At 45.4% G+C, this 15,025-nt stretch overlaps 1 protein-coding gene across 1 annotated transcript; it reads left to right on the forward strand.

Annotated features, from left to right (window-relative positions):
• The first annotated feature begins 1,056 nt into the window (after positions 1-1,056).
• On the forward strand, positions 1,057-4,080 carry LOC117554758. The gene is made up of 2 exons (XM_034229255.1): positions 1,057-1,727; positions 2,557-4,080. Coding segments are annotated over exons 1-2 (603 nt in total). The 5' UTR covers positions 1,057-1,125; the 3' UTR covers positions 2,558-4,080.
• Positions 4,081-15,025: the final 10,945 nt, after the last annotated feature.

Here is a 15,025-nt window from a genome sequence, read left to right on the forward strand (position 1 = left end):
ACAGGACGGCCACTCCTAGGGAGAGTAGCAACAGTGCTGAACTTTCTCCATTTATAGACAACTTGTCTTACCGTGGACTGATGAACATCAAGGCTTTTAGAGATACTTTTGTAACCCTTTCCAGCTTTATGCAAGTCAACAATTCTTAATCGTAGGTCTTCTGAGAGCTCTTTTGTGCAAGGCATGGTTCACATCTGGCAATGCTTCTTAAGAATAGCAAATTCAAAACTGGTGTGTATTTTTTATAGGGCAGGGCAGCTTTAACCAACACCTCCAATCTCGTCTCATTGATTGGACTCCAGGTTGGCTGACTCCTGACTCCAATTAGCTCTTGAAGAAGTCTTTAGCCTATAGGGGTTTTCCACCCTGCACTGTGAATGTTTACATGGTGTGTTCAATAAAAACATGAAAACATATAATTGTTTGTGTGGTATTAGTTTAAGCAGACTGTGTTTGTCTATTGTTGTGACTTAGATGAAGATCAGTACACATTTTATGACCAACTTATGCAGAAATCCAGGTAATTCCAAAGGGTTCACATACTTTTTCTTGCAACTGGATGTTGATCAAATTATCATTACGTCAAAATGGGTTGTACCATCAAGTACAGTGAATCCAACTCAAATGGAAGAAGTCCTTTGCTTTTCTCGAATTCCAATTGACTTCACGCTTGGCAATGTATTGCTAAAGGACCCAAGGAAGTGCAGTTTAGAGTGCGAAGTCTTGAGATCAATGATACATGTTATAAGTAGTTCCTCATGTACACACAAGTGTATTGAGAGGGGATCCCGTAAACACAACACAAGCAGCCTGTTTGCTCACTGTTAGAACTACAGAAGGTCATACTGAGTACATCTCGCTCTCTGTCGATATTCAACTATGGCCGGTGTGTTGATTAGATAGATACACACTCCTACCACAAGGTGTCGCCACATAGTTGTGACCTATGTTTAAATCCACATGTACGGTAAGGGACCCGAACAAGACCTCTTGATTAAACTTGGCTAACACTTTAGCATGGAGCACGAGTCAGTTCATTAATAGACCAACAAACAAAACATGGTACCAGGAGTAAATTATGATGTAAAATAAAAACACATTAAGTGAGGAGTTGTGACAAGCGACATGGATTCATTAAAGCCACCGGAGACGCTAAAACGTTCGGGAAATGTCGACAGCAACTGGCGGACCTTCAAGCAGCAGTTCCAGCTTTACATCACGGCCATGGGACTGGAAACTAAGCCGGATGCTAGGAAGGTAGCGCTACTGCTAACTATAGCAGGCCCACAGGCGATAGAAGTGTACAATACTTTTGTGTATGAAGAGCAGGCTGATAAAGACAAACTGAATAAAGTGCTCGAGAAATGTGATGCCCACTGCTCTCCCAGAAAGAACGAAACATACGAGAGATATGTATTCCGTTCACGTGTGCAGCAGCATGAGCCTTTTGATAGCTTTCTGACTGACCTGAAGCTAAAAGCACAGTCATGCAACTTTGCTACGCTGAGGGACTCCATGATACGGGACCAGATCGTTTTTGGCGTGGAGGATAAAAAGGTCAGAGAAAGGCTGCTAAGGGAAACGGAGCTGACATGTGAAGCAGCTATAAAAATCTACCATGCAAGCGAGCTGTCCCAAATGCACGTCAGGACTTTCAGCGAGATGGCGGGCGCGGCTAACGTGAGTGATGGCGCAGCAGTTGGTGCGGTCTCCAGCCAAGGCAAATGGCGCGCACAGACGCGGCCTACACAGCGGTCGGAAGAAGGGACATTCAGCTGTAAGCACTGCGGCTCGAAGCACAAACCACGACAGTGTCCGGCATTTGGTAAGCAATGCTCTAATTGCCAGGGCCAGAACCATTTTGATAAGCAGTGCTTCTCAAAAGGAAATGAGAGGAAGAAAGGAAAGTCTGTAAACATAGTGGAAGACGATGATTTAAGTGAGACATTTTTTGTTGGCATGGTGAACTGTGAAACTGAGCAAAAAGAGGTTAATGCAATCAGAGAAGACAAATGGATAGCTCCACTGATGATTAACGGGACAATAATAACTATGAAACTGGATACTGGTGCAAAGCAAACCTGATGAGCCTGTCTGACATCAAGGCAATGAAAGATAAGCCACACATTAAAAAAAAACACAGGCACTAAAAGATTATAATGGAAAGAAAATCAACAGTTTGGGTGTGTGCATATTAAAGGTAACCTCAAAAGGTCAAGTGCACCACCTACTTTTCTCTGTTGTTGCTGATGGACTTGATTCACTGCTGAGTGATAAAGCATGTGAAGATTTGGAACTTGTCAAGAGAGTGTATTGCATCAACACAACTGTGAGTACACCAAATGACTCAATTAATTGTATAGTACAGAGTTATGCAGATGTGTTTAAGGGTTTTGGTGTGTTGCCCTTCACATACAAAATCCAGCTCAAAGAAAATGCACAGCCAGTTGTGCATGCTGCAAGAAGAGTTCCAGCGCCACTCAGAGATCGCTTAAAGAAAGAGCTCGACAGAATGACAATGCTCAAAGTGATAAAAAAAAGTTGAGGAGCCAACAGACTGGGTTAACTCGATGGTCTGTGTAAAGAAGAAAAGTGGTGATTTAAGAGTGTGTATGGACCCAAAAGATCTTAATGAAAACATCAAGCGTGAACATTATCAGATACCCAAGCGTGAGGAAATCACAAGTGAAATGGCAGGTGCCAGCTTCTTCACAAAGCTTGATGCGTCTCAAGGCTTTTGGCAGCTGAAACTGGATGAAAGCAGCACCAAATATTGCACCTTTAATACACCATTCGGCAGATAATGCTTCCTCAGACTGCCCTTTGGGATCATCTCAGCATCCGAAATATTTCACAGAGCGATGGAGCACATAATTGAGGGGCTGGACGGTGTTAGGGCATATGTTGATGACATCATTGTGTGGGGCTCTACACTACAAGAACACAATGAGAGGCTGAAAAAGGTGCTGGAGCGCATACACAAGTATGGACTCAAGCTTAACAAGAGCAAATGCGAGTTTGGAGTTCAAGAAGTTGTCTTTCTCGGAGACAAGCTCTCTGCACAAGGTGTACAAGCTGACCAAGAAAATATCAGAGCCATACAGGATATGCCAAGGCCCACAGACAAGACAGGTGTACTTCGCATTATGGGGATAGTCAACTTCATAGGTAAATTTATTCCAAACCTATCTGCAAAGACATCTTGCATCCGTGAGCTCCTGCACAAAGAAAACGAGTTTAAATGGACAGTCAAACATGAGCAAGAGTGGAAAACACTCGGACAGACACTCACAACTGCACCTGTATTGACATTCTTTGACCCAACAAAGAAGATTAAAGTTTCAACAGATACTTCAAAGGATGGAATAGGCGCAGTGCTCCTACAAGTTGAAGGCGAGCATTGGAAACCAGTGGCCTATGCATCCAGGTCAATGACACAGACTGAGTGCAGATATGCTCAAATAGAAAAAGAATGTCTGGGACTGGTTTATGGCTTGGAGAAGTTCCACAGCTACGTTTATGGCCTACCTTCATTCACAGTAGAGACAGATCCTCATCCACTTGTATCCATCATTAAAAATAATTTAAGTGAAATGACACCAAGGATACAGCGTCTCATGATGAAGATGCAGAGATATGACTTTGAGCTGATCTACACACCTGGAAAGCACCTGATACTTGCTGATGCTCTCTCACGAGCACCTACAGTGGATTATGTGAGTACAACTGAAGAGGATGTGAAAAGTCATGTGAACATGGTGTCTGCTGCGCTTCCTGTATCAGACACAAAGTCCAGACAGATAGCTGAAGAAACAGCAAAAGACACAGAGCTGCAGTGTGTCATTGCAAATATGCAAAATGGATGGCCTGTAGGTTCGTGTCCGCTCTTCTACCACATCAGAGGTGAACTGAGTGTCGAGGATGGACTATTACTGAAACAACACAGGATTGTCATTCCACGCGCATTGAGACAGGAAGTACTAAAAAAAATACATGAAGGTCATCTGGGTGTTGAAAAATGCAAAAGACGGGCGAGAGACAGTGTTTTCTGGCCTGGAGTAAATAAAGACATCGAGAGACTGATTGGTACGTGTGACACATGCCAGACACACAGAAACAAACAGACTAAAGAGCCCATGATAGTGACTGATGTGCCAACAGCACCATGGGATAAAGTTGGAATGGATTTGTTTAATCTCAAAGGTAAAGACTATTTAGTGGTCATTGACTATTACTCAAACTTTCCTGAAATGGCACTACTATCAAACTCATCATCAACATGTGTCATAACTAGGGTTGGGAACCGAAACTCGGTTCCAGATGAGAACCGATAAGAAAATGCCGGGTACCGGGTACCCATACAAAATACACAATTTCGGTTCTGCTTAACGGTTCCTAAACGCGGTAGACCCTGTATTCCAGCGGGTCCGTCTGTGCTGCGGTGACCCGGTGGAATACAGGGCGGACCTGGAGAATCACAGAACGGCCGGTCGTCAGCGGGCCGTTGACGGCCGGCTCGGTACGCTGACGGCCGGCACCGCCCTTCATTTTTTTAAACGGCATCATATAAATTGCGCTGACAGGCGACAGAGGTCCACAGTTGCCCCGCAGCGATGCTCCCCCGCCCTCCCGTAGACATTTCACGAGCTCAGTCACTTCATAACACCAAAGATAGGTCGCGGTAAACACTCTGAAGTGAGGCTCCACTACACTAAAAAATTAAAATAAAAGGCAAAGTGTAATGCCTGTTAATAGCTTGCCACAGGCATAGCTCAGTTAAAATAAAGCACAGCTATTGTGCAATACATTTGTATTGCATGTATATTTTTTAGTAACAATTTCAGTTAAAGCTTTTAAGAATAAATATATTTTTGTTATCTAAACGTTTGACCTCTTTATTTTACAATTTTGGAATCGAAACGGGGAATCGATAAGAACCGGAATCGATAAGCAGAACCGGAATCGAAATCGGAATCGATAAATTTCAAACGATACCCATCCCTAGTCATAACACATTCAAAATCAATTTTTGCAAGACATGGCATACCTAACACAGTAGTGAGTGACAACGGACCGTGTTTCAACAGCAGAGAGTGGCAAGAATTTGCAGAACAGTATGACTTTAAACATGTGATCTCAAGTCCTCATTATCCACAGTCAAATGGGAAAGCTGAAAAGGGAGTTCACATTCTCAAGCAACTTCTAAAGAAAGCTGATGAGAGTGGCTCAGACCCATACCTCACTTTACTCAGCTACAGAGCCTCACCTCTGGAGTGTGGACTGTCACCTGCTGAACTTCTGATTAATCGTAAGTTGCGCACCACACTGCCAAGCTATTCAAAGCAAAAGAGACACCCAAAGCTGCAACACCAACTACAACAACAAAAGATGAAGCAGAAAACATGGTATGACAAAACAGCTAAGCAGCTTCCATTGCTATCAAGTAATGACACAGTCAGGATTGAGGGTCCTGATGGATGGAGAACTAAAGCCACTGTTCTTCAGGAAGTAGCACCGCGATCTTTCACTGTGAGGACAGAGAAAGGACAAACCTTCAAACGCAATCGTCGCAGTCTTATGAAAACAAAAGAAGCTGGTCAACAGCTCAGTGAATCCATCATTGAGTCTGAGTTCACACCTTCACCACAGACAGACTGTGATACTAACACTCCAAGTGAACATGTGGTCAGAAGATCTACAAGAGAAATCAGAAAACCAGATAGACTGAATCTGTAATTGAGAGACTGATTTAATGGATGTTAAAATGGTGTAAATGTTTAGACAATTTCCAAGTTTGTGCTAGTTAGCATTCTGAGTACATTTAGACCAGATGTTTATTTGTTATGGCATGGTAGAGAAATCAAAATGTTTGGTTAAAATTGATGTTGCACTATTTGTTTATATTACCTCAAAGAAAGGGGGATGTGTTGATTAGATAGATACACACTCCTACCACAAGGTGTCGCCACATAGTTGTGACCTATGTTTAAATCCACATGTACGGTAAGGGACCCGAACAAGACCTCTTGATTAAACTTGGCTAACACTTTAGCATGGAGCACGAGTCAGTTCATTAATAGACCAACAAACAAAACAGCCGGTGTATTGCTCAGCATAAGAGGAATCGAGACTCAATTTTGAAGTCGGCCCGATGAGCGGTTCTCAAGAAAGCTTTGAAGGGGCAATTTTGCAAAATGACACAAACAATCAAGCTATAATGTTAAGCTAACTACTGTAGTCACATTGTTATTGGTCCAAACACGGTCATCTTTGAAGCCGATATTGCTGACAAATGTTACCTTGATGCAGTATATTTGCTTTCTGCCAATTGAAAAGGTTTACATTTCAGAGTCTTAATGACAGGACTTGCTATAAGCTGGCAGGTATTTCGAACAAAAAGCAAGCTTTTACTCAACAAAATGTGATAAAGAAAAAGTACATACATGGGAGGGCATGAGTGACAAGGGCAGGAACACGGGCAGGACCGCAGGGAAACAGAACAGGAACTGTATAGACGACGATGTGACAAAGAACACAAGGGGAGACAGGCCTATACACAAGACTAATCACAAAGACAAGAAACACCTGGGGCCTATACTACGAAGCTGGTTCAACCTAACCTGGATATGTTTGAGTTAGCCGGTTGGCCTAATCCAAAACATACGCGCTCTCGCTAAACTGTACTACGACGCTGGTTATCAAGTGGATCGCTCAAGCCAGCCGTGTCCTATCTAGTTAGGTGCGCGTTCACATGAAAGGGGTGGTATTTGGAGCATTCGACCAATCACAAACATGGAGAAGCATACTGACAGTGCAGCGTCATACTTCCTGAATGAAAAGTCAACTATAATATTAGACAAATGAAGAAGTTAAACTTTAAACATCCATGACTTAAACACTTTATCCAGGATAAAAGCCACATAGCTGCACCTGCAGGGTGAATATAGCTGGTAAAAGAACAAGTGTTTGAATGCGTACATTAACAGGTTTATGATATCACTGCCCCGTCCAAGACACGAGTGGATCTGACTTTAATTACATTTGTCTCGAGTGTTTCGTCAACTTAATGTGTTGCTTAAAATAATACTTCTGCATACAGTATGTGACACTGAGTGTTGCACGGCCAGATACGGCTCAGTTGACTCGGATAAGGAAATATATGATACATTATGAAGTGATATGCCGCGGACTGTACTTAATGTTACTCTGATCCGGTTACTTTTGTTGTGGCAGATATTTAAGTAAGCTTTCTTAACGCTAATGTTATAATAGTCAGATTGCTCTGAAGATGGGAGGTGATATTCTATTAATGTTCACGTTCACACAGTCGGTGATTTTTGCCGGCCGTCTTTCCTGCATCGGCAGCTTTTCTGTATTTCCTTTCTCCTGTAATATGACTTGATCGCTTTAAACTCCGCACACTGAGCTCTGATTGGTCAGCAGGCAGTGCTTTCACTGAGTTGAGCTCTTAGCCTGCAACCTAACCTGGTCCCGACCAGGGGGGTATACTACGAAGCAGGATTTTCGTTTAGCAAGATAACTTCTGGGATTTCCGGTACTATGAAGCTGGTTCACTTTTTAGCGGGCTAGATCTCCATGGTGATTTATCCTGGAACCTAGTCTGTGCTCCGAAGCAGGATATGTTCCAGGATAAGAGCTCAACTCAGCAAAAGCACCACGCCTACTGTCCAATCAGAGCTCAGTGTGCGGAGGAAATACAGGAAAGACGGCCGGCCAAAATCGCCGACTGTGAACGTGAAAATGATTAGAATATCACCTCCCATCTTCAGAGCAATCTGACTATTATAACATTAGCGTTAAGAAAGCTTACTTAAATATCTGCCACAACATAAGTAACCGGATCAAAGTAACATTACCTAGTCCGCGGCACTGTGAGTGCAGACGTCAATATGTCCCATTATCATTCATATCACATCATAATGTATCATATATTTCCTTATCTGAGTCAGCTTATTGAGCCGTATCTGGCCGTGCAACGCTTACAATGTCACATACTGTATGCAGATGTATTATTTTAAGCAACACATTAAGTTGACGAAACACTCGAGTCAAATGTATTTAAAGTCAGATCCACTCGTGTCTTAGGGCAGTGATATCATAAACCTGTTAATGTACGCATTCAAACACTTGTGGCTTTTATCCTGGATAAAGTGTTTAAGTCATGGATGTTTAAAGTTTAACTTCTTCATATTTGACTAATATTATAGTTGACTTTTCATTCAGGAAGTATGACGCTGCGCTGTCAGTACGCTTCTCCATGTTTGTGATTGGTCGAATGCTCCAGATACCACCCCTTTTATGTGAACGCGCACCTAACTAGATAGGACACGGCTGGCTTGACCGAACGAGTTGATAGCCAGCGTTGTAGGACAGTTTAGCGAGAGCGGCTTTGTTTTGGATTAAGTCAACCGGATAACTCAAAACATATCCAGGATAGGTTGAACTAGATTCATAGTATACCCCCCTGGTTAGCCGCTAAGCATAAGTTACCATGGAGATCTATCCTGCTAAAAAGAGAACCAGCTTCGTAGGACCGGAAAGCCGGAGTTTTCCCTGAATTTAGCCGGCTAAGCGAAAATCCTGCTTTGTAGTATACCAGCCAGGTAGCTAAAATCACAAACACGGATCACATGGTGAGCCTTGCCGAACATTGAAAAGGTTCAACCGAGTTGTTGAACTCAAGCATAACATTTGCTGACATAATGGAAGAAAATTGCCCATTTGTGGGGTTAATTTTGAATTGTGCTAGAATAATACTAAATGAAAATGTGTCATCAAACTTCACCACCTTGTGATGTGTATACAAAGCTAATTTTCTACAAACCAACCATTGCAATCAGTCTCAGGACACATTTGAGTCTTGTAGCCCAATTGCTGAGTCATCCAGTTGTTCACAGGTTTTTTATTTATTTGTGAGTCACCTTTAATTTGATTTGTCCTGTATATCTTGTGGGTAGAATCAGGGGCGGCGGGTGCTGTAGGCTAGGGAAGGCTAAGCCCTCCCAAATATTTGTGTCACTGCATCCTGGTAAAATACAAATATGATGTAGGCTATAATGTCTGTGTCTTTGACATTAGCGCTGCTAGCCACCTGTGCCCTGTACTACGAAGCCAGTTCAACATACCCTGGATATGTTTGAGTAACAAACAAACTAACACCAACAAACTAACAAACGAGATCTCGCTAAGCGGTCCTACGACGCTGGTTATCAACTCGGTAAATCAAGCCAGGGTTTCTCTCACCAGCTGAGAGCGCGTTCACGTGAAAGGGGCGGGGTTAGCTACATTTGACCAATCACAAACAGGGACAAGTGTACTGACAGCGCAGCGTCATACTTCTTTAATGAAAAGTAAACTAATATTAGACAAATATGAGCTTTAAACATCCATGACTTAAACATATAATCCAGGATACAAGCCACAGAGCAAGGAGAATACAGAACAACTGGTTAAAAAATAACTAGGCCTACCGGGTGTTTGAAAGCGTATAGTTGTATGATATCACTGCCCCATCTAAGACACGAGTGGATCTGACTTTAATTACATTTGACTCGAGTGTTTTGTCAACATAATGTGTTGCTTAAAATAATACTTCTGCATTCAGTATGTGACACTGTAAGTGTTGCACGGCCAGATACGGCTCGAGAAGCTGACTCAGATAAGGAAATATATGATATATTATGATATTATATGATCGATGATCTGATTGATGATGTAATATGAATGATAAGTGCGACACGTCGGCGTCTTCTCTGCATACGGCAGTTTAAACTGTATTTCCTTTATCCTGTAATATGACTTGAGAGATTTAAACTCCACACACTGAGTTGATCGCTTTTCTATAGACGCCGGAGGCGGGCAGCGTCAGGTAAAAAAAGTTATTTAGCCTTCCCAAACCTGAGCCTCACGCGCCGCCTATGGGTAGAATGTTGGTTGGATGCTTTCCAGACTTAAATCTTACATTGTGTAGCCTTTTCTTTGCAAGGCTAAATGTCACTGTCAGAACAATGATGACAACCCATGCATATTATATTACACCCCTCTCACATTCTGGTAATATAATTACCGCAGTGTTGACATTTATAATGTCAGCAGCATAAGATCAATGTGTGTATGATTGAAAACAAAAGAATGTACTGCTACGATCAAACATTATGTTCATTTCAGTTCAGTGTATTTATGATGACAAAGTGCTTTGAGCGAGACATCGGTGACCTTTGTATGAGGGCTACTGGGAAATATAAGCTACAAAATATCATATTCTTTTCTATTTTGTGACACATGAATCTTACAGCGTGGAAGATGTTTGTGCACAGACGAGTTACTGTTTTATTTGCATCACATCTGTTCTTGTGCTGTGTTCACTGACCTGTGAGAGTGTTTGAGGGGAGGAGAGGTGACAAAACATGAGAGAAGAGAAGAAAAGGTTGTAGGTGTTTAAAGAGGGAGGAGAGGAGGCAACAAAAGACTGTACGTTGTATTATTTATCTCCTGCAGATGTAAGTCTACATTATTTATCCTCATGGGCAACGGCAAGTGTTTTTATTACAGTCTTCTGCATTGGACATGATGGTGGAGAATTTAATCAAACAAACAAACACAAATAAATATTGTTTTTGGGATGTATTCTCAGTTTAATATTTTTCTTTTGGGCACTTCAATGCACTGAGCATGTGTTTGCCTCTACTGTATGTGTCCCCAGTGTGTGTGTGTGTGTGTGTGTGTGTGTGTGTGTGTGTGTGTGTGTGTGTGTGTGTGTGTGTGTGTGTGTGTGTGTGTGTGTGTGTGTGTGTGTGTGTGTGTGTGTGTGTGTGTGTGTGTGTGTGTGTGTGTGTGTGTGTGTGTGTGTGTGTGTGTGTGTGTGTGTGTGTGTGTGTGTGTGTGTGTGTGTGTGTGTGTGGTGATGAGTCACAGTGAGCTTGCAGCCCTGAGTCTAATGGAGATGAATGCTGCCTCCTCCACCTCACATAACTGATTTAATCACACACATGGCAGTCCAGCTCACCTTTGTGTGTGTGTGTGTGTGTGTGTGTGTGTGTGTGTGTGTGTTGTGTGTGTGTGTGTGGTGTGTGTGTGTGTGTGTGGTGTGTGTGTGTGTGTGTGTGTGTGTGTGTGTGTGTGTGTGTGTGTGTGTTGGTGTGTGTGTGTGTGTGTGTGTGTGTGTGTGTGTGTGTGTGTGTAATCCTCTGTCGTCCTATAGGTAAGACCACGCATCGCAGAGTTTCTGAGAGAGCACCCCAAGGCCTGGTATGAAATGGCTATAGTGTGAGACAGTGTGTGTATTTATGAACGTTTGTGTATGTCAGAGTGTATGTGTATAGTTCCATACTTTAGAGGACAGTGCCCTCACTAGAGAGGGAGAAACTCTGCGTTTTGAAGACATCCTGCAGCTCTCACATTTTCAGGAGTTATTTTTGGGTCAGGCAGCGAGTTTACGGATGAGATTAGAATTATGATGAATTTGCCTGAGGTGGGGTTAAGCATAAAATGTGAGTTTATTAAAAAGAGAAGGTTACAGCAGATTGAGAATTTGGAGTGTCTTGTCTGAGGGACTCAACAGTAGAGAAGAGTCTCACATTTTTGTTTACTTTCTTTATATCTCAAAGTGAATAGCTTAATCTGTATCACCATAGAAAGCATTTGAAGTCTTCTTTCCGTGACATCATAACCCCATTCATGCTTCCCAGGCCTCTCAGAGAACATCTGCTCCCATTCAGTTCAAATTGTTCACCTCCAGCCGAGTCATCTGGAGCATCTTGACTGCTCACAGACTCAGTCAGTGATGATTAGATCACAACAGGAAAACTTTTCCCTCCTCAGAGAGCAGGAGTCATCGTTCCCTTTAAATCTGCTTTTTCAGCCCCCTATGATTGGTTGTTTTGTCATAGAAAGTACAAAAAGCCTCAGCATGTGTTTATATCAATGGCCAGTAAATGTCCGGTCAGCTCAGTTTTATGAAGATGAAAACTGAGACACTCTGTTTTGTCAAGCTGCACACTGATTGTATAACAGCCCCAGCATGAATAAAACTGGGCTCCATGTTTCTATTTATTTTCAAAGTGAATTATTTATACTAAAACAGACATTCATGGAAGCAAGTACTTTTTTTAATCTTTGTTTAGCGGAAACTCCTGTCCAGCTTTAAGCGCAACAAAATAAACTATAACCTAAAAAGTAACATAACTAGGGCCAAGAAAGGGTGGGTGGAGGGGGTCTGGAGGACGGGTCTCGGGCGGACGGCCCGGGGGCAAGGCAGAGACCAAGGAGGGGGTCTCGGGTGGAAGGTCCGGGGGCAAGGCAGAGTCCAAGGTGGGGAACTCGGCGGACGGCCCGGGGGCAAGGCAGAGTCCAAGGTGGGGAACTCGGGCGGACGGCCCGGGGGCAAGGCAGAGACCATGGAGGGGCGAAGGCCACAGCGGGCGAACTCAGGGGGCCGAGCATGAGGGCGAAGGCAGCGGCAGGAAGAGTCAGGGGGCCGGGCCCGAGGGCAAAGACCACGGCACTCAGGGGGCCGGGCTCGAGGGCGAAGACCAGACAGCTCCGGAGGCCGGGCAGAACCCGGTGTCGGCCGAACAGGAACCGGAGCCAGTGGGACAGGCTTCGGCAGGATCCCCCACGGAAGAGGACCAGGAGTTGGCAGGACCCCCGGCAAGACAGGTGATGGCGGGACCTCCAACGGAACAGGACAAGGGGTTGGCAGGACCCCCGGCTGAAGAGTTGTCGGCGGGACCCCCAGAGGAACAGGACATAGGATTGGCAGGACCCCCGGCAGGAGAGTAGTCGGCGGGACCTCCAACGGTACAGGACATAGGGTTGGCAGGACCCCCGGCAGAAGAGTAGTTGGCGGGACCCCCAACGGGACAGGACATGGAGTTGGCAGGACCCCCAGTGGAACCTCCAACGGCACTTGAGTAGGGGCTTGAGTGAGGACTCGAGAGAGGGAACTCGAGAGGAAACTGGAGAGTTGACTTGAGAGGTGACTTGAGAGCGGACTCGAGAGGGAACTCGAGAGGAGACTCGAGAGAGGGCTTGAGAGGGAACTCGAGAGGGGACTCGAGAGGGAACTTGAGAGAGAACTCGAGAGGTGACTGGAGAGGGGACTGGAGAGGGGACTCGAGAGGGGACCTGAGAGGGAAACTTGAGAGGGGACTCGGGTAGGAACTTGAGAGGTGACTTGAGAGGGGACTCGAGAAGAGACTCGAGAGGTGACTGGAGAAGGAACTTGAGAGGGGAGTCGAGAGGATACTTGAGAGGGAACTCGAGAGGAGACTCGAGAGGGAACTCGAGAGTCGACTTGAGAGGGAACTCGAGAGGTGACTCGAGAGGTGACTGGAGAGGGGACTCGAGAGGTGACTGGAGAGGGGACTCGAGAGGAGACTCGAGAGGGGACTAGAGAGGGGACTCGAGAGGGGACTTGAGAGGGAACTGGAGAGGTGACTCGAGAAGGTACATGAGAGGGGACTCGAGAAGGTACTTGAGAGGTGACTGGAGAGGGGACTCGAGAGGAGACTGGAGAGGGGACTCGAGAGGAGACTGGAGAGGGAACTGGAGAGGTGACTTGAGACGGTCGGTACGCCGACAGGACACGGGGTGCTGGAGTCGGCCGGTACGCCGACAGGACTCGGGGAGCTGGCGTCGGCTGGAGAGCCAACAGGAGACGAGGTGCTGGAGTCGGCCGGTATGCCGACAGTACACGGGGAGCTGGCGTTGGCTGGTACGCCGACAGGACACGGGGAGCTGGCATTGGCCGGAGAGCCAGTACTGGAGCTGAAACTGGAGTCGGGACCATGGCTACTGGGGCCGGTACTGAAGCCGGAACCATGGCTGCTGGGTCCAGGACTGGGACTGGAACCATGGCTGCTGGGGGCAGGACTGGAGCAGGGACCATGGCTGCATGGGCCGGTTCTGGAGCCGGAAACATGGCTGTGGGAACCGGAACTGAAGCCTGGATCATGGCTGTGTGGGCCGGTTCTGGAGCCGGAAACATGGCTGTAAGTTCCGGTTCTGGAGCAGGGACCATGGCTGCTGGGACCGGCACTGGAGCCGGAACTATGGCTGCTGGGCAAGGAACCGGAACACGGAACCATGGCTGTGTGGGATGGTACTGGAGCACGGTACCATGACTGTGTGGGCCGGCACTGGAGCACGGAAACATGGCTGTAAGGTCCGGTTCTGGAGCAGGGACTATGGCTGCTGGGGCCGGCACTGGAGCCGGAACCATGGCTGCTAGGACCGGTACCTGAGTACGAGCTGGCTTCCTGACCTTGCGTCTTTTAGAGGTCTTTTGGAGGCTCCGTGGACCTCCAAACGCCAGGCGGGATCCCAAGAAAGGGTCAGAGAATGGAGACTGGCACTCAGGGCTACGAGAAAAAACTCTGAGAAACTCAGGCAATGAGCTTCTCAACCATGGCACGTTGTCCACCTCCATTTGTGCCTTTTTGAGGACAGCCTCTTTGTCCCTTTTAGCCGAGGTTCTACTCCATTCAGCATAATGACACTGAAAAGTGTACTCTAGGGAGAACAAGTCCAAATAAAAATAAAAATCTGCTGGGTCCATTGTTGGTCGGTCCATTCTGTCAGGATGCGTGGAAAAGGTAGGACCCAAATGCAGAATTTAACAAAAAGCGAGCTTTATTAAATCATAAAAGCTGTGGCAAAAAGGTAGTATCCAAAAATATCCAAAAACAAACGAGCAGCACAAGGAACACAGACCGTGGAAACATGGAGGGGAAACAATGGACCGACATGGAACACAGGGGAAGACTAGACTAAATACACAGAAGGGTAATCACAGGACAAGACACAGCTGGGCAGGGGAGGGAGAAACACAAGGGCAACAGGTGACCACAATGAGACAATCAGACACACCAGGGAAACTAACGACAGGGAGGAGGACAAAACACCAATTGAACAGACTTACAAAACCCATAACCAGACAGACAACACTAAAACCGTGACATAAACCTAGGAGTGTGACACTTGATGTGAGAAGTAGGGTCATTTT

This window comes from Gymnodraco acuticeps, unplaced genomic scaffold (genome assembly GCF_902827175.1).
Source record: "Gymnodraco acuticeps unplaced genomic scaffold, fGymAcu1.1, whole genome shotgun sequence".
Taxonomy (NCBI): domain Eukaryota; kingdom Metazoa; phylum Chordata; class Actinopteri; order Perciformes; family Bathydraconidae; genus Gymnodraco; species Gymnodraco acuticeps.